The sequence below is a fragment of the Narcine bancroftii genome, chromosome 8 (genome assembly GCF_036971445.1).
Source record: "Narcine bancroftii isolate sNarBan1 chromosome 8, sNarBan1.hap1, whole genome shotgun sequence".
In the NCBI taxonomy this organism is placed as follows: domain Eukaryota; kingdom Metazoa; phylum Chordata; class Chondrichthyes; order Torpediniformes; family Narcinidae; genus Narcine; species Narcine bancroftii.
Genome location: NC_091476.1, coordinates 21224895 through 21246835, shown reverse-complemented (window position 1 = coordinate 21246835; position 21941 = coordinate 21224895). Strand labels below are relative to the sequence as shown.

Here is a 21941-nt window from a genome sequence, read left to right as displayed (position 1 = left end):
GATGGGAGAAATAGTTTTTTTTTTAAAACAAATCCCAATGAGAAAGACAGATAGTTGCTGATACTTTAAAAGTTTATTTGATGGGAGTTCTGCTGTAACTGAAAAAAAAACTTGTTTTGAGAGAGTTTAAATGGGGAGAAGGGTTTAACCTACAAGTGATCTATATATATTTTAAAAGATCAATGATAGAATCAGAATTGATGATAAGAATATAACAAGGGATTGTATGCTATATTGAGTGAGCTAGTGGGGAATATGAAGCTAATTACTGCAAAGTCATGTGTACAAGAGTGATTTTGATCATACCCCGAATAGATCAGGGAAATAGAGATGAAATAGCATCACACGCCTCGGGGTGGGGGGGGGGGGGGTTCCTTTCTTTTAGTTTTTTTTCTCTTTTTTCTTTTTTTGAGCCTGAATTGATTAAGGACATTGTAACACATATTATTAATACAATGGGAGTGAGAGGAGTGGGAGAGGGATGATGGATGGACAGAGGATTTAATATTGGTACTCAATGGCAGGAAAATTGAATTTTATTAGTATTAATATTAACAGAATTCAGAATATGATAAAATGGAAAAAAAATTATTGTTATAGAAAGGAAAAACTAAAATGGATATAGCTTTTGTAGGAATGGTATTGTTTTCTTCATTTAATTCTAAGGCCAGAGGAGTAGCTATATTAACAAATAAAAATTTAACTATTAAAATATTGGATACAACTATAGATAAAGCAGGAAGATATATAATGATTAATTGTCAAATGTATTCAGCATATTGGATATTAATGAATGTATATGCACCAAATATAGAGGATGGGAAATTTATGCAATATATTTTCATACAATTATCAAATGCCCAGGGAAAAATAATGGGTGGAGATTTTAATTTTACTTTTGGCTGGAAATTAGACAGATCCGGTGGAACTGTTTTTAAAAGTAAGATAATTAAAACTGTGACACTTTTATGAATGAGATGAGGCTCACTGATATTTGGAGAAAGATTCATCCTAATGATAGGGATTATTAATTTTATTCTTTAGACACAAGACATATTCACATTTAGATATGTTTTTAGTTTCTACACAATTACAAGCCAGAGCTCAAAAGATTGAATATCAACCAAAAATATTATCAGACCATTCACCTTTAGTTATGTCAATTATATTGGAGGCAGAATAAAATGTAGGTTATAGATGGAGATTTAATACTGCACTTTTAAAGAGGAAAGATTTTTGTGAATTTATAAGACAACAGATAAAGTTTTTTCTAGGCACTAATGAATATTCAGTAACAAATAACTTTATTATATGGGACTTTATGAAGGCCTATTTAAGAGGACAAATAGTAACTTATACATCTAAAGTAAAGAAAGTATATGAGAAAAGTAGATCAATTGGATAAGGATATATTGTATTTAGAAAAGGAATTGCATGTTCAGAAAAATGATGAGAAATGAGGATTATTGGAATCAAAAATATTGAAAGTTAATACAATCTTATAAAGCAGAAAGAGATACAAGCCATACATGACAGAAATATTATGAGTTGTGGGGTAGAACCCATAAAGTCTTAGTGTGCAATTAATAATGGAACAATTGTCAAGAACCATAATTGCAACAAAAAGGGACTCTGGTCAACTTACCTACAAAATGCAGGAAATTAATGATGATTTTAGGAATTTATTATTAAAAAAAATCAATTAGAGTCTCTGAAGGATGAGAAAAAATAGATGAATATCTATCGCAAGTTATATCACCTGAATTAAATATGGAGAAAAAATTGAATTATTGAATTCCTTCACAGATGTTGAAATATATGACACTTTGACATCTTTGCCAAATAACAAGGCTCCAGGAAAGAATGGTTTCTCTCCAGAGTTTTATAAAGAATTCAGAGTTATTAATTCATATTTTTATGGGATTATTGAATCAATAGTAAGATTCTCATGATGCACCAGAATAATTAAAAACAGCATTAATAACAGTTATTCCAAAAAAAAGGAAAGATCCTTTGCTACCATCTTCTTATAGATCAATATAATTATTAAATACAGATTATAAAATTGTATCCAAACTATTAGTTATTAGATTAGCTAAATGTTTACCTAAATTAATAAATATGGATCAATTTGGATTTATTAAATATAGAAGATCTGCAGACAATTAGTTAAATTTATGTTTATTAAATGTTGCCCAGAAAATATACCAGCAGTTTCACTGGCTCTAGACATGGAAAAAGTGTTTGATAGATTAGAGTGGGACTTTTTGTTTAAAGTGTTAAATGTTTTTGGAATACCAAATACTTCTATAAATTGAATAAGAGCTTTGTACAATCATCCAAAAGCCAAGGTGGTCAAAAATAGGCAAATATTTAAGCCTTTTCTATTAGAAAGATAATCTAGGCAAGGATGCCCATTATCACCATTTTTATTTGCATTGGCAGAAGTGATAATGTGATCAAGGGTTTTAAGATAGAAGATAAAGAACATAAAATTAGTTTGTTTGCAGATGTTATAGTATATCTTACAAAACCAGAAAGATCATTGAAGAAAATAAATGTATGATTGGCAGAATATGGTTTAATATCAGGCTACAAAGTTAATGTAGAAAAGAGTGAAGTGATGCCTATGAATAGCAGGGACTATACTCAAAGCAAACATCTAACGAATTTTAAATGGCAAAAGGAAACAATATTTAGGAATTAATATTGACAGGAATTTTAAATAATTTACCATTATTAAAAATAATTAGTGAGGATTTAAAAAGATGGAAAGATTTACCAATCATTTTAATAGTAAGGATAAATTCTGTAAAGATGAACATTTTTCCAAGGATACGATATTTATTTCAATCATTACTAAGCCCTGTACCAACAAATTTTTTTCAAGAATTAAATAAAAATGTAAGAATATCTGGCGAGATAAAATGCCAAGGATAGCCTTGGAAAAACTGACTTGGAAATTTGATCAGGGAAGACAAAAATTGCTGACTATTAAAAATTATTATTAAGCAGCTTGATTAAGATTTTTGTCCTCCTGTCATCAAAATGGGGAAAAGACAGTGTGGGTACAGATTGAAAAGAATAAAATAGGAGAAAATATTTTGTACAAATGACAATAGACAATAGGAGCTGGAGTAGGCCCTTCGGCCCGTCGAGCCAGCACCGCCATTTAAAGAATTTTCAGATTGCCAAGATATTAAAGCAAAACCTACTTATTCCTTTTACATTAAATAATCCTTCTTTTGATATTTGGCATAATCATGGGATAAAGATTGTTTTTTAGGTTCCTTTTTTCTGACTTTTGAACAAATGAAAGAGAAATACAATATACCGAACTATTTTCTGTTATCAGCTAACATTATATTTTAAAAAGTTAGGTGTGTATTTTAGACTTCTGCAGCAAAGTCAGTTTGAATATTTAATAACTGATACATTTATAGAAAAATGTATTACTAAAATGTATATAAAATTACAAGGCAACTCAGAAAAAGGAATTATACAAGTCAAAACAAAGGTGGGAAAGAGATTTAAATGTACAAACTCAGGAAGAGGTATGGTCCAAGATTTTGTCATGAAAGAGCAACCTATACAATTCATGTCAGATATCAAATGGTACAATATAATTTTTTGCACCATCTATAAATTACATGGACTTAAATTGTTTTGATAAATGTTTCAGATGTAATAAGGAAATAGGAACTTTATTGCATGAAGTTTGGTTGTGTGGAAGAGTTGAATGTTTTTGGGAAGATTTGAGTATATTAATGGGACAAATTATGAAGATACAAATACCAAAAGATCCCAGAATATTTCTGCTAGGTGATTTATATGAAACAGACATTGAATTGAAGTTAGATAAATATCAACTACTAAAGTTTTTGAGTGTAGCAATAGCGGTGGCAAAGAAGTGTATGGCAATAACATGGAAGTCAGACAATATTGTAGGGTTAGACAGATGGCATGTGGAAATACAAAATTGTGTACCATAATTTAAGGAATCAACCAGAAAAATTTTATGATTTGAAAACCATATATGGATAGCATTGATAAAAATATACCCGTATTGTCCATTACACCTGCTCCTCCCAAATAATAGGTTTAAGATAGAATTAATGTTAGAAAATATAAATAGTGAATGATATATAATATATTCAGGTGTGCTTTCTTCTTTCTTTTTATTCTTTCTTTTGGGGGAGGGGAGGGATGAAAACAAAATTAAGCATCATTTTAATAGTAAGGATAAATTCTGTAAAGATGAACATTTTTCCAAGGATAAGATATTTATTTCAATCATTACCAATCTCTGTACCAACAAATAATAAAAGAAATACATGTTTGTATTTGATGCATATGAAAAATAAAATTTTTAGTCCTGAATGGTTCCAGATGACTGGAAAATTGCAAATTATGCTCCGTTCTTGAAGAAGGGAGAAAGGAAAAAGACAAAATCATCGGTCAGTTAGCCCGACGTCAGAGGTTGGTAAACTTCTAGATTCTATTATGAAGGATGAGTTGCAGGGTACTTGAATGCATATGATAAAATAAGCTAAAGTTAGCACGGTTTCCTTCAGGAAGATCTTGTCAGACACATCTGTTTGAATTTTTTGAGGAAATAAACAAACAGGGAAGACAAAAGAGAGTTAGTGGATGGCATTTACAGATTTTCAGATAGTAAGGTGCTGCACAAGAGGCTGCCAAACAAAATATGACCCAGTGGTATTACAGGAAAGATTGGCTGGCTGGCAGAAGGCAAAGTGTAGGAATAAAGAGGACCTTTCTTGGTTGGCTCCTTGTGTCTTGTCGTGTACCAAAGGGGTCAGTGTGAAGTTGCAACTTCACACATTACAAGTTAATGATCTGGAGATATTTGAAGTTTGCAAATGATAAAAGGAGAAGGTAATGTTGAGAAATTGGGGAGCCGTAGGAGAATGGGCAAAGTGGCAGATGGAAGTGTTTGGTCATGCACTTCTGTTGAAGAAATAAAGGCATAGACTACTTTCTAAATGGGAGAAAATTCAGAAAGCAGAGGTCCAATGGGTCTTGGGATTCCCTAAACATTAACTCAATGTAAACTTGCAGGTTGAGTTGATAGTACAGGATGTTAGCATTCATTTCGAGAGGATCAGAATTTTAAAAAAATCAAGGATGCAATGCTTAGGCTTTGGTCAGACCACATTTGGAGTATTGTGAGCTGTTTCAGACCCCGTATTTAAGAAAGGATGTGCTGGTGTTAGAAGGCCCAGTGGAGGTAACACGACAACGATCCAATGATTACCAAGTAACATACAAAGAGCATTTGATGGCTCTGGGATTCTTCTCACTGGAGTTTAGAAAGATGAGAGATCTCATTGAAATCTACCAAATATTGAAAGTACAGCATCAGAACAGAAGGATATGCCTTTAGAACAGGGATGAGGAGAAATTAACTCAACCAGATGTGGAGAATCTGTGGATTTCATGACCACAAATGGCCAGAAAGGCCAAGTCACTGGTATACTTAAAGCAGAAATTGATAGGTTCTTGATTTGTATGGATGTCAAATGTTATAGGGAGAGGAAAAATATAACAGACACAATTCAAATGGCAGAGCAGGGATGAACGGTCTTATCTCAACTCTACAATATCACTGAGCAATGCTTTTGACTGCAATTTTATTTTCCAGCTCCTTCATCAAAGATCTACCCCAAGACCAGATGATTGCACAATTTTAATACATTTCACAACTCAAAAGGATGGAGCAATCCATGCATCTTGTGTTATTTCCTTACAAAATTACCAAGCGCCCCCCCCCAAAAAAAAACTTCAGCCAAATAGCTGACCAAGAGAGGTTTACAAGGGTCTCTCAAAGCAGGGAAATTAGAGAAGGTGGTGGAGACTTTTAAAAGAAGAATTTCAAAGATTGGGGCTTGGCAACTAAAGGCACAACAAACAGCAATTCATTTCAGCAAGGAGCCAAGTGTGAAGGTAATACAAGGCTGATGTTTTGAAGGAGATATCAGTGGTGAAACTATGCAAGAATTTGAAAGCAAGAAATGAGCATTAAAATTAAGACGTTACTCAAATGAGGGGCATTGTTCAGGGTCTGAGACCACCCAGCAGAAATGTCACGGTACAGAGTTTCAGTGTGGATGGCATTTCAATTTCATACACAACCAGCGCGACTTTTTAATGAACTTTAAACGAGATAATGAATCGAGTGTGAACACGCCCCAAGAACGTCCAGTTTTCTGCTGAAGCACCGACTTCTGCTTGCAATGCAACTCAGCCAAATGCCAATAAAATTTACCTGATATTCTGACCTTGACCTGCTCCGTCTCCGAGAGTCGAACGGCAGCAGCACTTTTCAAGAATCGTTCATTCATTGCGAGTGTCCAGAGTCGATAAAAGGGGTTAAATTCCTGCCAAGACCGTCCTTTCACGGGGCTGTTGGTCCGAGCCGAACCCGCTTTGGAAACAAAGTGTGGTCCGGGACACCTCCCTGTTGACAGAGCCTAATTTTTCCCTCCCCCGTCGCTAAAAACCGACACAAAAAGCAGGCGTCAGGAAAGTTGCCGAACCGGTTCACCCCCCCTACAAAGTGTTGGGGAAGACGAGAACCCCGCGCCGCCAGGCCAAGCCGGAGTCGCACCGAGGAACAGACCAGCGCCCAATTCGTCCAGCGGCTTCGGACAGCGAATGTTAATGAGCTCCTCCACTTCACGGAACAAGGCGAGCTGAAAGTCCCGGAAAGAGAGGCTGCGTCAGTCAGTGGGGCATTCAACAGCTGCCGCGCTCGGGTGTCAGCTGCTGGGGCGCCCGCCCGCCGGCCGGACGCCTCTCTTGGCTCCGTTCCCGCACACTCGACTTCTCACAGCCGCCGCGGACGCTCCGCGACTCGCCGACGCGGTTCGGGGGCGCACTGAGCCACGCGAGTGTTTGCCTTTCCATCCACGCTCCTCAGCGTGATGATTCCCAGATCCTGAAGTGGGGGGGGCGGGGGGACTGGAAACCATCCGACTCCCAGTGGCCCAGACAGACAGACAGACAGACAGAGAGACAGAGACAGAGAGAGACAGACAGACAGAGACAGAGGGAGACAGACAGAGAGAGACAGAGACATAGAGGCTAGAATTTTGAGCAGTCAAAGAAATGCTGGAGAACCTCAACAGGTCAGACAGCCGAAATAAACCCGGGACCTCTCGCAACCCAAAGGGCCCCAAAACCCAGCAAGATAATGGGTGGAGCATTTTACAACATCAATTCAATGAACACCTACTTGTGAGACGTGCTTCCTTTCTCTAGAGATCCTGCAATGTGAATTCTTCAGTCTTTCAAGTAAGATCTGTTTTAAAATGTGTGAATGTATGTGACCTACTCTAAATCTTATAAATTCTCCCCAAATTTTAATATTGTTACAAAACGAATAAGTTTATTTCTGAGACTAAATAAAATGTCTAAGTTGAATGTTCATAAATCAAGAATGAAATGAGAACTTTTTAAATTTATTCCACCATGAACCATATCAGTAATAATATATACAAGTGTTGATTATTAAAATATACACAGTGACATTTCCTTTTTTTCTTTTTTCTTTTTAGAATGAAATGGGAACTTGATCTAAACAGGTAGACGAAAATGTTTGGAGAAATTTGTGTAAGGATAGTATGACTAAGGTTATAAAAGTAAGATATAAATTAGTACAATATAATTTTTTTTACATCAATTGTATTTAACCCCTCAAAAATTAAAGAAATTTGATTTAATTTCCTTGGATTTGTGTTTTAGATGTGGACAAGAGATAGGTACTTTCTTTCATTCAACTTGGACCTTTACTTCTATAGTTAAGAATTTTTGGATACAAGTTCAATTGTTTTTGGAGCAAGTATTAAAAGTGAGTCTACCATTTGGTTTGATCCAATGTTGTTTTTACTAGGGGATATTAAGCCGATTGCTTTAGGACTAAAACTGACTATGTATCAAAATGAATTTTTACGTTTCGCTTTGGCCGCTTCTAAAAAATGTTTGTATTCTATAATTTATTGAAGAGTGGGTCTGTTTATGTGGTTTCTTTTCTGATACTAAGATAACCCAAAGCAGTTAATAGACGAGTCTTCTTTGGCAGCCCTTCTGGGTCAAGGATGATTTACTTACACTGTAGACTTTTGGGGTTTGATGTAGCTGTGTTGGAACCACAGACTCTTCCGTAGATGGGAAACAAAGGGGTGAGGTAGACCAAAGTTTCTCATGTTCTTAATGCAGTCTGAACCTTGCAGTAATGGGCCAGATATTCCCAGGAATCAGTAGACATGTTATATTTCTCCAAGAAAGATTAGGGTTGAATTTTTTCCTGTCAATCTGGTAAATTCTTCCATGGGAATAGTGCATCTGTTTTAGGAATAAAACTTTTGGACTGGTGAGCAATCTGGCCTATCTCATTAGCTGGTCTAAAATGAAGCTGAATAACAAGATTCAGGGTCGAGTTATCTGTTGGAAAGGATGTAAAGTGTATTTTAATCTCTTCAGATCTTATCAGGACATGATGTTTAAAGGTTCATGATCAATTGAGGGTGACACCCAAGTAATAAAGTCTGTGCTTTGTTTCAATTAATGACATGTTCAAGTGAAAACATGCAGAAGAGTGCTCTGTGTCACTTGCTATTGTGATTTTGAATGAGCACAGGGACGAGATGTGTAGATGTAACAGGTCTTTCTTTCTTCAGCACAACAAACTGACATGCATAGTTGAAGAATATCTTAGAAGAATATTTTGAACTCAAGTACAGTAAACTCTTGGTTATCCAGAATCCAAGCAAAAATCACAAAATAAATAGGTAAAAAATCACCAATCATGCAATCTCAAGCAACTGGTTGATTCATTTATGTGGTATCTACCAATCCCTATGGGTGCTGGATACTGGGGGTTTTGCTGTACATAAATATAATGAAGCACAAAGATCATTGGAGGTGATTCAATTCCATTTCACTAGTTACAATTGCATAATTTACTTCAATACAAATGGTACCATAGCATTACATATTTACAATGGGAATACATCTTAATTGACAAGACTATTAATATCTATTGGAACTAAATAATTCACGAATGGTCCAAAAGATTTTGAGGACTTAAAACCCAGAACACATTTGACTATGACCAGGTATGATATGCTAAATTGCACAAATTCACCTTCCTGGATTTGATTCTCTGGCAAAGAAGAATCTTTGTTTGTTTCCATTGTTTGTAAGTTAGGCCAATGAAAACAAAATTTCCACAGTATATCTCTGAAGAGGCCTCCTGCTGTGAGCTGGTCAAAAGTTGCTGCGTGTTGATACACCTGTACTTTTAATTTCAAAACTAGTTACTGCACAGGTTACATCTAATAAATATTTGTGTGTGCCGGTCTGTTTGTCTGTTCTCCATGCAAATCAATATGGAGCACTCTAGAAATGTCCAAGGAGGTTCAGTAGGGGTAACATTTGATGCTGAATGTCATGACAACATTGAATTTAACCTTTAAGGTTAAATGTAGTTCAAAAGTTCAGAAAAAAATTGAACTTGCACCAGGGACACCTCAATTAGTCACAGTGCTGTGCGTCAATGTTTAGAATAAAAACAAATGGCCAAACCCAGTTCAATATGGGCCCAAAAAAGCAAAGCAACATTGTCAGAAGCTCTTCACAAGCTTGTAGAGTTAGACAAAGGAGAAAGCAAGAGGCAGCAGAGGAACATCAGTCTCGCCCCTCACTGTTGATGCTTCCAGACATATAAGGAGCAGGCAGCAGGAAACAGAACAGCAGTGATACATCCATCTCAATGCTCAGCCCTCCAGACAGGAAACTGAGGAACAACGCGAAGCCTGCATCAGTGCCAGGTATTCCATGCGCAGACAAGAGTCTGCTGAGAATTACCATCAAGTTTTTTTGGCTATTTAGTTTCAACCATGTAGTCAACCGACTGTCTTATTTCCCGGGCAATGGCAGATATCCTGCTACTTAGAAATAAAACTGTGGTTCTTCTTTGTATTTTTGGCTATTGCATCTTAAAATTTATACATTCTAGCTATGGCTGCTTCTCCCTGATACTTGGTTGAGGAGAATTTCAGGAGGTGCTCCACCATAATGTTTTATGTCATTATTCAGTATGGCTTTCAGGTTGGAATGCTATTTGAATAGCAATTGAAAAGCCCCCTCCTCACCTGTCTGCCTTCCACTGGGTCTGCTCCCTCTGTGACTTCCTTGTCCACTCCTCCCTCCACACCAATTGTTGCTTTGTGACCAACCCCTGTGACTGCAGGAGATGCTCCACTTGTACCCACACCTTCTCCCTCACTACTATTTGGGGACCCAAACAGTCCTTCAAAGGGAAGCAACATTTCACTTGTTAATCTGCAGGGATCATCTACTGCATCCAGTGTTCCCACTGTGGTCTCATCTGCAACAGAGAGACTTGACATAGTCTGGGAGATTGCTTTGTTGAGCACCTCAGCTCTGTTGTGAATGTCCCAGTGGCCACCCATTTTCAATTCCCCCATCTCATTCCCTTGCAGAAATGTCTATCCATGGTCTCATGCACTTCCAGACTGAGATCACCCAGAAATTGGAGGAATAGCACCTCATCTTCCAACTGGGCACTCTCCAACCAGATGGCATAAATATAGACTTCTCTGGCTTTTGTTTAAACCCCCCCCCCCCCGCACCTCTTCTTCCCCATTGCCTTCCTCCAACTCTGCCTCTCTCCCCTTTCCCTGTCTCCTGTACTCCTGCAGCTCAGACAGGAGTTGATCTGCTGTTGTAGATATCCGTGAATACATTAGAAAGTTGGTCAGCACAGATTTTTAATACTTGGCCAGGTACACTGCCTGGACCAACACTTTCCTCAGATTCTCTCTCCTGAGGAATTAAGAGAGTGACCTTTGTTGTATATGAAAATTAGAATCTTTTCTGGGGGGGGCTGGGTGGGGAGGAGTTACGGTCACTGCGAAATCAGTTGACGCTTGCGAGTGAATTCGCAAACCCAAATGGAGAGGGGAGATGTGGTTGCCCGACAAGGGATAAAGGGCAACTCAGGAAGGGGAGGGGATAGTGGGGTTAAAGAAATTTTAGATAGGAGAATAAGGGAAATGTTTGATGTTTTAGAAATGTTGTCTTATAAAGTGTTCAAAACAAGAAAGCAGAAATGGATAAGAAGGAAAGGTGATGATGAGGAAATGGAAAGGAAAGATAAACAAAGTATGAAATGGCTATGTTGAACTATATGACTTTAAATATTAACAGAATACATAACCAAATCAAAAGGAAGAAACTGCTAAATTTACTGAAAAAATAAAAAATTGATATAGCATTCGTGCAAGAAACACACTTAACTGAAATGGAGCACAAGAAATTAAAGAGAGATTGGATAGGACATGTAACAGCAGTGTCATATAATTCAAAAGCTAGAGGAGTAGCTATATTAATCAGTAAAAATGTACTAATTAAAATAGAAGAGGAAATAATAGATCCAGCAGGGAGATATGTAATGATAAAATGTCAGATATATTCGGAGTTTTGGAATTTACTCAATGTATATTCACCTAATGAAGAAGATCAAAAATTTATGCAAGATATTTTTTTGAAGATAGCAGACACGCAAGGGAACATACTAATAGGAGGGGATTTCAACCTTAATTTGGATTCAAACATGGATAAAAATGGGAAAAAAAATTAACAGAAAGAACAAAGTAACCAAATTTATAATTAAATCGATGCAAGAAATGCAACTTTTGGATATATGGAGGAAACAACACCCAAAGGAAAAGGAATATTCATATTATTCGGGTAGACATAAAACATACTCAAGAATAGACCTATTCCTGTTATCAGCTCACATGCAAGACAGAGTTAGAAAAACAGAATATAAAGCTAGAATATTATCGGACCACTCACCCCTAATATTGACAATAGAGTTAGAGGACCTCCCTCCAAGAATGTATAGATGGAGATTAAACTCCATGCTACTTAAAAGGCAGGATTTTAGAGAATTAATTGAAAGACAAATTAAAATGTACTTTGAAATAAATACGGAATCAGTGAAAGATAAGTTTATACTATGGGATGCAATGAAAGCGTTCATCAGAGGGAAAATAATAAGTTATGTAACCAAGATGAAGAAGGACTACAATCAGGAAACAGAGCAGTTGGAAAGGGAAATAGCAAATATAGAAAAAGAATTAGCAATGAAGGAAGACACAACTAAAAGAAGAGAATTGGCAATAAAAAAATAAAATATGAAACACTACAAACATATAAGGTGGAGAAGAACATAATGAAGACAAAACAGAAATATTATGAACTAGGAGAAAAAACGCACAAAATTCTAGCATGGCAGCTTAAGACAGAACAAACTAAGAGAATGGTATTGGCATCAAGGAAAAAAGACAAACAAATCACATAATCCAACGGAGATTAATGAAAACTTCAGAGAATTCTACGAACAATTATACCAAACTGAAAACGAAGGGAAAGAAGACAAAATAGATGAATTTTTAACTAAAATTGAACTACCGAAATTACAAATAGAGGAACAAAATAAATTAACAGAACCATTTGAAATAGTAGAAATACAAGAGATAATAAAAAAACTACCAAATAATAAAACACCAGGAGAGGATGGATTCCCAATAGAATTCTATAAAACATTTAAAGATTTATTAATTCCTCCCCTCCTGGAAGTAATCAACCAGACTGATAAAACACAAAGCTTACCAGATTCATGCAAAACAGCAATAATTACAGTAATACCAAAGACAGGGAAAGATCCACTTGCACCAGCGTCATATAGACCAATATCTTTACTTATCACAGATTATAAGATAATAGCTGAACTATAAGCGAACAGATTAGCCGACTATGTATCAAAAATAGAAAATCGAGACCAAACTGGATTTATTAAAAGAAGACGAACAACAGACAATATTTGTAAATTTATTAACTTAATTCATGCAGTAGAAGGAAATAAAGCTCCAACAGTAGCGGTTGCTTTAGATGCAGAGAAGGCCTTTGACAGAGTAGAATGGAATTATTTATTCAAAGTACTACAAAAATTCAGTTTACCAGAGAAATATATGAATTGGATTAAAGCATTATATAAAGGGCCATTGGCGAAAGTGACAGTAAATGGATATATATCAAAACAATTTAAATTAAGCAGATCAACAAGGCAGGGATGCCCACTATCGCCCTTATTGTTCGCGTTAGCCATAGAACCACTAGCAGAACTGATAAGAACAGAAAATAAAATAAAAGGGATAAAAATAAAAGACAAGGAATATAAAATCAGTTTATTTGCAGATGACATTATAGTATACTTAACAGAACCAGAAATATCAATAAAAGAATTACATAAGAAATTGAAGGAATATGGAGAAGTGTCGGGATACAAGATTAACTCAAATAAAAGTGAAGCAATGCCAATGAATAATGCGGATTTCTCAAAATTTAAGAAAGAATCACCATTCAGATGGCAAATGCAAGCAATTCGATACCTAGGTATACAAATAAATAAAAACCTCGGCCATCTATATAAACTCAATTATTATCCACTAAAGAAAAAATTACAGGACGACTTAGAGCATTGTAAAGACTTACCACTAACACTAATAGGAAGGATAAACTGTATTAAAATGAACATTTTCCCAAGGATACAATACCTTCAGGCATTGTCAATACACTTGACAGAGAAATTCTTCAAGGAGTTAAAGAAAATAATAAGGAAATTTTTATGGAAAGGGGGGAAACCGAGGATAGCACTAGATAAATTAACAGAATGGTATAAACAAGGAGGCTTACAACTGCCAAACTTTAAAAATTATTATAGAGCCGCACAATTAAGATACCTATCAGAATTTTATCAAACAAGTGAAAAGCCAGATTGGACTAGATTAGAACTAGATAAAATAGGGGAGAAGATACCCGAACATATATAAATGGGATGAAAAATTGGTACAACGTATGAATTCTCCAGTATTACATCATCTGCTCAATATTTGGAAGAAGATTCATGTAGAAAGGAATAAAACAAATTACCAACTACCAAAACTAATATTGACGCAAAATCAGCTAATCCCTTTTACAATAGATAACCTTTCCTTTAGAGGATGGGAGAAAAAAGGGATCAAAAGAATAGAAAATTGCTTTTCAGGAAATAAATTATTATCCTTTGAACAAATGAAGGATAAATATAACTCATGATACAGTGTTGGCATACTACCAACTGAAATCCTACTTGAAGGACAAATTGGGAAGCAGTCTGAGGTTACCAGAGGGAAGTAATTTTGAATATGTGATTACAGACACAATGATAATCAAAAAATTTATAACAAACATGTATATTAAACTACAAGAAAAGGAGAACGAGGAAACAAAGTAAAACTAAACAAAAATGGGAACAAGATCTAAACATAAAGATAAAGAATGAAACATGGGAGAAGTTATGCTCAGGAACTATGAGAAATACAATAAATATGAGGTTACGTATGATACAATATAACTGGATACACAGGCTATATATTACACCTCAAAAGTTAAATAAATGGGACCCAACAGTATCTGACAGATGTTTTCGCTGTAAAAAGGAAATGGGAACAACAATTCATGCAATCTGGACATGTGAGAAAGTGAAAAAATTTTGGGAAGATCTAAACCAAATATTAAATAAAATCACAAAAAGCAATATACCAAAAAATCCAGAGATCTTCCTCCTAAGTAACATAAAAAACAAAGAATTTGGACTTGATTTGGATGGTGCACAAAAAAGATTTGTTAGGATAGCCCTAGCTGTAGCAAAAAAATGTATTATGTCAGCCCGGAAATTAGAAGATAACTTGAGAATACAACAATGGTATATAGAAATGAATAAATGTATTCCATTAGAAAAAATAACATATAATTTAAGAAATAATATTACAATATTTGAACAAATATGGGAGCCATACATGAAACACAATAGAGAAAACCTACCGGGGACATCTACCACCTAAAATGACAGAAGGAGAAGGGAATGAAAAGAATTGACTCAGTGGAAATTCTTGTTTGTTTTTATTGAGTGACAACATTGTTTGACGGGTTTTTATTTTATTTTTCAAACTATAAACCACATTGATCAAGATACATACATTTTCCTTTTCAAATATATACAGTGTCGTTTTCTCCCCCCCCCCCCTTCCCATCCCACCCTCCCTACCTCCCCTCCCATTCATTTAAAATTCAGAATCTAAGGTACATTAAACCCATCAAACAACGGGGGAGAAAACGACACTGTATATATTTGAAAAGGAACATGTATGTATCTTGATCAATGTGGTTTATAGTGTGAAAAATAAAAATTAAAAAAAAAAAGATTCTCTCTCCTGAAGGCAGCACGCACGTCATCCTCAGATAGAGGAGATCATATAGGGATGTGGGGATGGAGAGGGCTGGTTCTTCGCTGTTACTATGGTCAAATAAGACGTGGAAGACATTGAGTTCCTCTGGGAGTGAAGCTATGCCATTTGCTACTGCGCTGGATTTGGTTTTGTAACAGGTTATGCCATTTAGGCCCTCCCACAGGTGTCCTTTGTTTCCCTTTTCATCCAGAATCTCCATTTCACCAAGGAGATAGCTTTTCATTGGTCATAACTGCTTTTTCTTTATTTGATCTGGATCTAAGGACTTAAATGCCTATGATCTGGCTGTCAGCAGGTTCTGGATTTCATTGTTTATCCAGGGCTTCTGGTTAGAGAAAACCATGAACGATTTTGTGGGGACATACTCACCCACAGATGTTTTGATAAAGTCTGTGACAGTCCAGGTGTAATCATTCAGATCCTCAGCTGAGTACTTGAACGCCGACCAAGCTATTGACTCGAGGAATTCCTGTAACTGTTCTTCGGCCTCCTTAAACTGCATTCTAGCTGTCCTGTTCTTCTGAGCCTCTCTTTTCAGGTTCTGTCTGTATAAAGGCAGAAAGAGCACAGCCATGTGATCTGACTTGCCAAAATGCAGACCCAAAAAGAACCGTAGGTCTTCCTTATCTTGGTGTTGCAGTAATTGAGTGTCCTGGGACCTCTGGTACAGCAGGTTACATTGCTGGTGGTAGTTGGGCAGGGCTTTCTTGACACAGAAGTCTGCAGATGCTGTAATTGTATTAAAATCATACTGAAATTCTGGAGGAACTCAGCCAGTCTTTTCAGCATTTCTAGGAATCAAAGATATATTGCTGACATTTTGGGCCTGAGCCCTTCCTCATACAGCAGTGGAGGGAGTTTAAGGGGGAGATCGATAGGTATTAATTAGTCAGGGTATCAAGGGATATGGGGAAAAGGCCAGAATTTGGAACTAGATGTGAGAACAGTTTAGCTCACGGTGGATTTCGGAGAAGACTCGATGGGCCAAATCTTGTGAATAAGCAGATTAAGAACCAGATGAAGAAGTCTCTGAATTCAAACAAATGGGGGAGAGGCCAACAAAAGGTGTTAATTGGATATGATAAGGGATGATGTAAGAATTTAAGTCTCTGTGAAAGGAGACAGGGAATGGAGAGGCGACAGGGGAAAGAAGTGGGGTGGTGGGGGGGTTTTAACGAAAGCCAGAGTAGTCGATATTAATGCCGTCTAGTTGGAGGGTGCCCAGTCGGAAGATGAGATGTTGTTCCTCCAATTTGCAGGTGGTGTCAGTCTTTATTATGAATATGTCATGAAATTCATTTTTTTTGTGGCAGCATTACAGTTCAAATATTGCACACTTCCATCTCTCACACTAAAGGACTCAAAGCCCTCAGTTTCTTTCTCAATAACAGACCCAACCAATCCTCCTCCTCTACCACCTGATATCACTTGTTCTCACCCTTTATAAGTTTTCCTTTGGCTCAACCCACTTTCTTCAACTCTGGGGGTAGCCATGAGTACCCACATGCATCCCAGCTATGCATGCCTTTTTGCTGGCTATGTGGAGCAATCCATGCTGCAAGCCTATGCAGGCAAGGCCAGGGGTGCAGTGCTGCTGGAGCGGCACCTCATGGGGCCTCTCCGCTCCGGGTGGCCCCCAACCCCAAGTGCTATTCTGGACATACCTGTTTCTTCCATGACTAGTCGTCCTCCTTCCTCACCCTACCATTAGCTCTGAATTATACAATGCCAAATATAACATGACGGCCATCAAGGCCAGGTCTCATGAGACTCCTTATTGCCATTTTTGGTGAGCTCCAGCGCTTCAAAAAGTTAGCACTGCACCCTGGGCAAGCCTCCTCAACTCTTCTTCTATTACATGATGAATTTGTGAATTTGATCCACTTTGCTGCCAACTTTCACCCCAACCTCAAATTCCCTTGTTTCATTTCTGGCAACACCCTCCCCTTTCTCATACTTTCTGTCCCCATATTGGGAGACAAACTCTCTTCAGGCATCTTCTACAAACCTACCAGTTATTTTGATGACACCTCTTCATTCCCAGTCTTTTGTGAGGATTCTATTGCATTCCCTCAATTCCTCCATCTCCATCACTTCTGCTCTATTCCAGAACATCGGAGATTCCTCCTCCTTAAAAAAAAAACTCCAGTTCTCAAGATTCAATTTATTGTCATAGTAATAAAAGCGTCCTATTACATGAAATTCCTTTTTGTCTGCTGGAAGGCAGACGGATTCGCAACTGGCAGGAATTGCCTAAGTGCCTCTTACAGTCAAACTTACAGTCCAACTTCATCAATTAGAGAGAAAGAGAGAGAGAGAGAAGGAAAAGAGAGTCCCCCGTGTCACCGAATGTCTGAAGATTCACCTCCAATGCTCCCACACCTCCCCCCCCCCCCGCAATCGCAGTCTTACCCACATCTCAATTTCTCCGCACATCTGCCCTGGCCCCCTCCATCCCGACACTCAAACATTTCCCTAGGACTCACTTACCGCTCCAGCAGCCTCGGCATCCAATGTATTATTCTCTTCAATTTCAGGACAAAGAATTAGGTGCCTACCTGTTTTTTGCTTATAAGTTGATGAAGGGCTCTGGCCCAAAACGTTGGTTACCCTTTACTTCGTGTAGACGCTGCATGACCTGGTGAGTTCCTCTAGCACTTTTGTGTATTGTACTCAACCCAGGGACTGCAAGCTTTCTTGTTTAACTTCAGTGACTCACTGATATTTAACTAGAGTCTTATCAGGACCACCTGACTAAACCTCTGAACAGCTTTAGTCCAAACAGAACAAAGTTTAATTCTAGACATGAAATGAGAGTGACTGCTGTTAATATCAAGGCAGTGTTTGACTGAGAGTGACTTCTGGGTGTTCTGATAAACTGGTCAATGGGGATCAAGAGGAAAAACATTTTGGTAGTTGAAGTTACATCATGCATATAGCAAGATAATTATGATTGTTGGAAATGAATCATACCAGCACCGGGCTATTTGTATGAGGGTTCCCAAGGCCAAATAATTTATGCCACTTCAAGGATTTTCCTTCCATCCAGAAGCAGACACATTTGCTAATGCTTCCACTTCAGCCAGCAGTTCTTGTCATTGTAGAAACAAAAAATCTTGTACTGTTTTAGAAAACATTTGGGTGCTAGAATAGATGGAGAGTGGGCACTTTTTATATGGACAAATTAAAATGCTAGTGTTCCAAATGTATTTGTTCTGGTGAGTTTTTGAGACTAATCTTGAATCTTTGTTTGTAATATTTTTATCTTATTTTTCAATGGTTTTGTGTGCAAGTTAATAACTGCTGTGGATTTCAGCAATTTATTGGCTTTCAAATTTCAAGAGCAGTAGCAGAAAACTCCAATTTGTACTTCGATGAAACTCATCCAAATTTTCTTGCAAAGCCATATCAGATCAGTGACAGTTTTTCTTCTGAGCTGGTTTCTTATGGCAACTGCTCCTCCCTACATTACTAGCTTTTGATTATAGTAATGTACCCTCCCATGACATAAGAGTTTCTAAATTGTTATGGTTTTACTGCAATTGCATTGGCCAATGCCTCATCAGAAAATGTCAGAAGGATTGATTACATAATCAACAAGGAACGTAACTGAGGTCTTTTCATCAATATTTTGCAAAAATGTGTGTTTAACTTTGTGAAATGTTCACTAATTTTGCAATATATTGAGAATAATTCCCACATTTATCTGTAATGCCAAATACTCCTTACTCAAGCTATTTCAAATTTAGCTTGAACTGTTTCTGACTGTATTTCAGATGTAATTATTTGGTCACCTGATGTGTGGAGCCAAGAATGGTCATGGCAGTGGCAAATGAATTGGAGTGGTTTCTATTTTAAATTTAATTTTTAAAAACATTAAATTTAGACATACAGCACTGTCTATGGCCATTTTAGCCCATAAATCTGTGCTGCCAAATTATACCCAATTATTCTACAAACCCCGGTAGATTTTGAATGGTGAGAGGAAACCAGAGTCCCCGGGGAAAAACCCATGCAGATACAGGGAGAATATGCCAACTCCTTACAGACAGCGTGGGATTCGAACCCTGATACCAATCGCTAGTGCTGTAACAGCGCCGCGTTAACTACTACGCCAACTGTGCCTCCCACAACTTTTGTGGCAGTTCATGAATAAAAACATTTGAGGAGTATAGACAACTTTTGTGGCAGTTCATGAATAAAAACATTTGAGGAGCATAGACCTTTTGTAAATCAGTCAATAGTGGTGATCAGTTACTCAATGAAATAATGTGGGTCTGTTTTCCTTTTGTGTGCTTTCATAATAAAGTAGGGTAGTACCGTTAGTGTAGTGATTAGCGCAATGCTGTTACAGCACCAGCGATCATGAATAGGGTTCAAATCCCTCACTGTCTGTAAGGAGTTTGTATGTTTTCCCCATGTCTGCATGGGTTTTCTCCGGGGACTCCATTCCTTCAAAATTTACTGGGGGTTGTAAGTCAATTGGGCCTGTTACCGTGCCGTATGTTTAAAAAATATATTAAATTATAGAAGTCAAAATCCAGATACCAGAAATCTGGACTTTTTGAAAACTCAAACTTTTAAAATTTAACGGGGTTTTGTGTGCATGAGTGAGTGAATGCATGTGTAAGCGACACAGATCAGAGGTAACAAGTGACCATACTTAGTAAAGGTCATCACAACACAAAGAAATTCATTTTATACTTTGTTTTTCTTTTACAATGTTCATTTTTAAATATAATTTCAAGTATTACACACTTTTTAATGGGGTAAAAAATGTTTTACTTTTTGTCAAGTGTTGACTTTATTTTTCTTTAAAACTGCTTGTTTTGAGAAATGAAGCATGCTGTATTTGCTAATGAATAAACTATCAAAATTTACCTGTCATCTCTTTATTCCTCCTTAAATTTGAATTTTAAAAGTACAGCCGAGAATCTGGAAAATCCAAAATCCTAGATCAACCTAATCCCCAAGCAGTCCAGATTTTAGGCCTTCAACTGTACCCAGTAAATTCACAACTTGACTTGTTGCTCAACTCCACTAAATATCTGAACTACAATACTATTTCAACATACTCATCTCGGTTTCCAGATTGATAGCAAGTGTTATGACATTTCTGCATCTTGCATGTATTAGGTGCTGTGAGTTAATGCTTAGTGCCTGACACTTGCTATAGATGAGATCAAGAAAGATTACTCATGAAACTAAGCCAAGACTGAATCAGACTTTAAAAAAAAAATTAAATTTAGACATACAGCATGGTAACAGGCCATTTCATCCCATGAGTTTGTGCCATGCAATTTACACCCAATTAACCTACAACCCCCGGTATATTTTGAATAGTGGGAGGAAACTGGAGTCCCTGAGGAAAAAACATGCAGACATGGGGAGAATGTACAAACTCCTTACAAACAGCGTGGGATTCGAACCCTGGTCTCAATCACTGGCACAGTAAAGCCATTTTGCTAATTCCCACACCAACCATGCCACCCTACGGAGTCATGCCCTACCAATGACCAGCTGTTACTATTCTGAGTGAACACATTTCTGAATCTGGTATAAATATCAAATGTGTTTGGGATTTATAGATTCTGGTCAATTCATAAGTTCAGAGCATGTTATAATGGGAGATCAACACAGTTTCAGGACCTTAGTGTCACCTCCAGCTTTAAGTAAAACACAAAAATCTGTAGACACAGCCATTGAAGTAAAAAGACACACTGCTGGAGAAACTCAGCAGGTCAAACAGTGTCCTTTATAAAGTAAAGGTAAAAATACATAACCCACATTTTGGGATTGAGCCCTTCATCAAGGTATGGAAAACTGTTGGCAGGCATCCAACCAAAAGAGTATGGGTGGGGGTGGAAAGGTGTGGTTGCAAAGGCAGGAGGTGATTGGTGGAGAAGGGAGGGTGGGGACAGCAGTGATAAAGGGGAGGAGGGATGACTAGGTGAAAGGAGAAGGAAGGGAGGGAGGAGAATGGGAAATATGAAGGGAAGGAGGGAGGGGGAAGAGGAGAGCAGGTAAGCAGAAACCAGAAATGTCAATGATACTACCATCTGGTTGGAGAGTGTCCAGATGGAAAATCAGGTGTTGTTCCTCCAATTTGCGGGTAGTCTTGGTGGGATAGTATGTAAGGCCATGGACAGACATGTGAGAATGGGATTGTGACACAGAACTCAAATGGTTGGCTACTGGGAGGGCTCTGTCACTGAAGTGAATGGAATGAAGGTGATCAGCGAAGTGATTCCCCCAATCTGTGCCCAGTCTCTCCAATGTAGAGAAAGCCACAAAAGGAGCACCAGATGCAATAAATCAGTCGTGTGGATACACAAGTGTTGCTTCACAAGAGAGGCCTGTTTAGGACCCTGGACTGTGGTGAAGGGGGAGGTGCTGCACCTCCTGCGGCCACAGGGGAAGGTGCTAGGGAGGGGGGTGGGGGAGAGATTGGTGGGGAGGGATGCGTGCATGAGGGAGTCACAGGGCGAGGGGTAGAGAGGGGAAGATGACTCCACCTCTGATCTCAATGCTTTGTTG

The 21941-nt window shown here is 37.6% G+C and overlaps 1 protein-coding gene and 1 long non-coding RNA gene across 3 annotated transcripts in view; one reads left to right on the top strand and one right to left on the bottom strand.

The window, feature by feature from the left end:
• Window positions 1-18069, bottom strand: part of xkrx (XK related X-linked) — a 31313-nt gene extending 13244 nt beyond the window's left edge. Inside the window, exons 1-3 of one of the 2 annotated variants that reach the window (XM_069893111.1) lie at window positions 17963-18069; window positions 17417-17534; window positions 15774-15949 (exon numbers count right to left, since the gene is read on the bottom strand). In XM_069893111.1, the coding sequence (XP_069749212.1) occupies window positions 15774-15818 (45 nt within the window). In that variant the 5' untranslated portion in view covers window positions 15819-15949; window positions 17417-17534; window positions 17963-18069. Of the gene's footprint in view, window positions 1-6289; window positions 7178-15773; window positions 15950-17416; window positions 17535-17962 lie in introns of those variants that run through there. The other variant, XM_069893112.1, reaches the window with a different exon arrangement.
• Window positions 5785-7874, top strand: LOC138740470 (uncharacterized). The gene is made up of 3 exons (XR_011342929.1): window positions 5785-7317; window positions 7581-7664; window positions 7768-7874. It is a non-coding gene; the product is annotated as an uncharacterized lncRNA (long non-coding RNA).
• Window positions 18070-21941: the final 3872 nt, after the last annotated feature.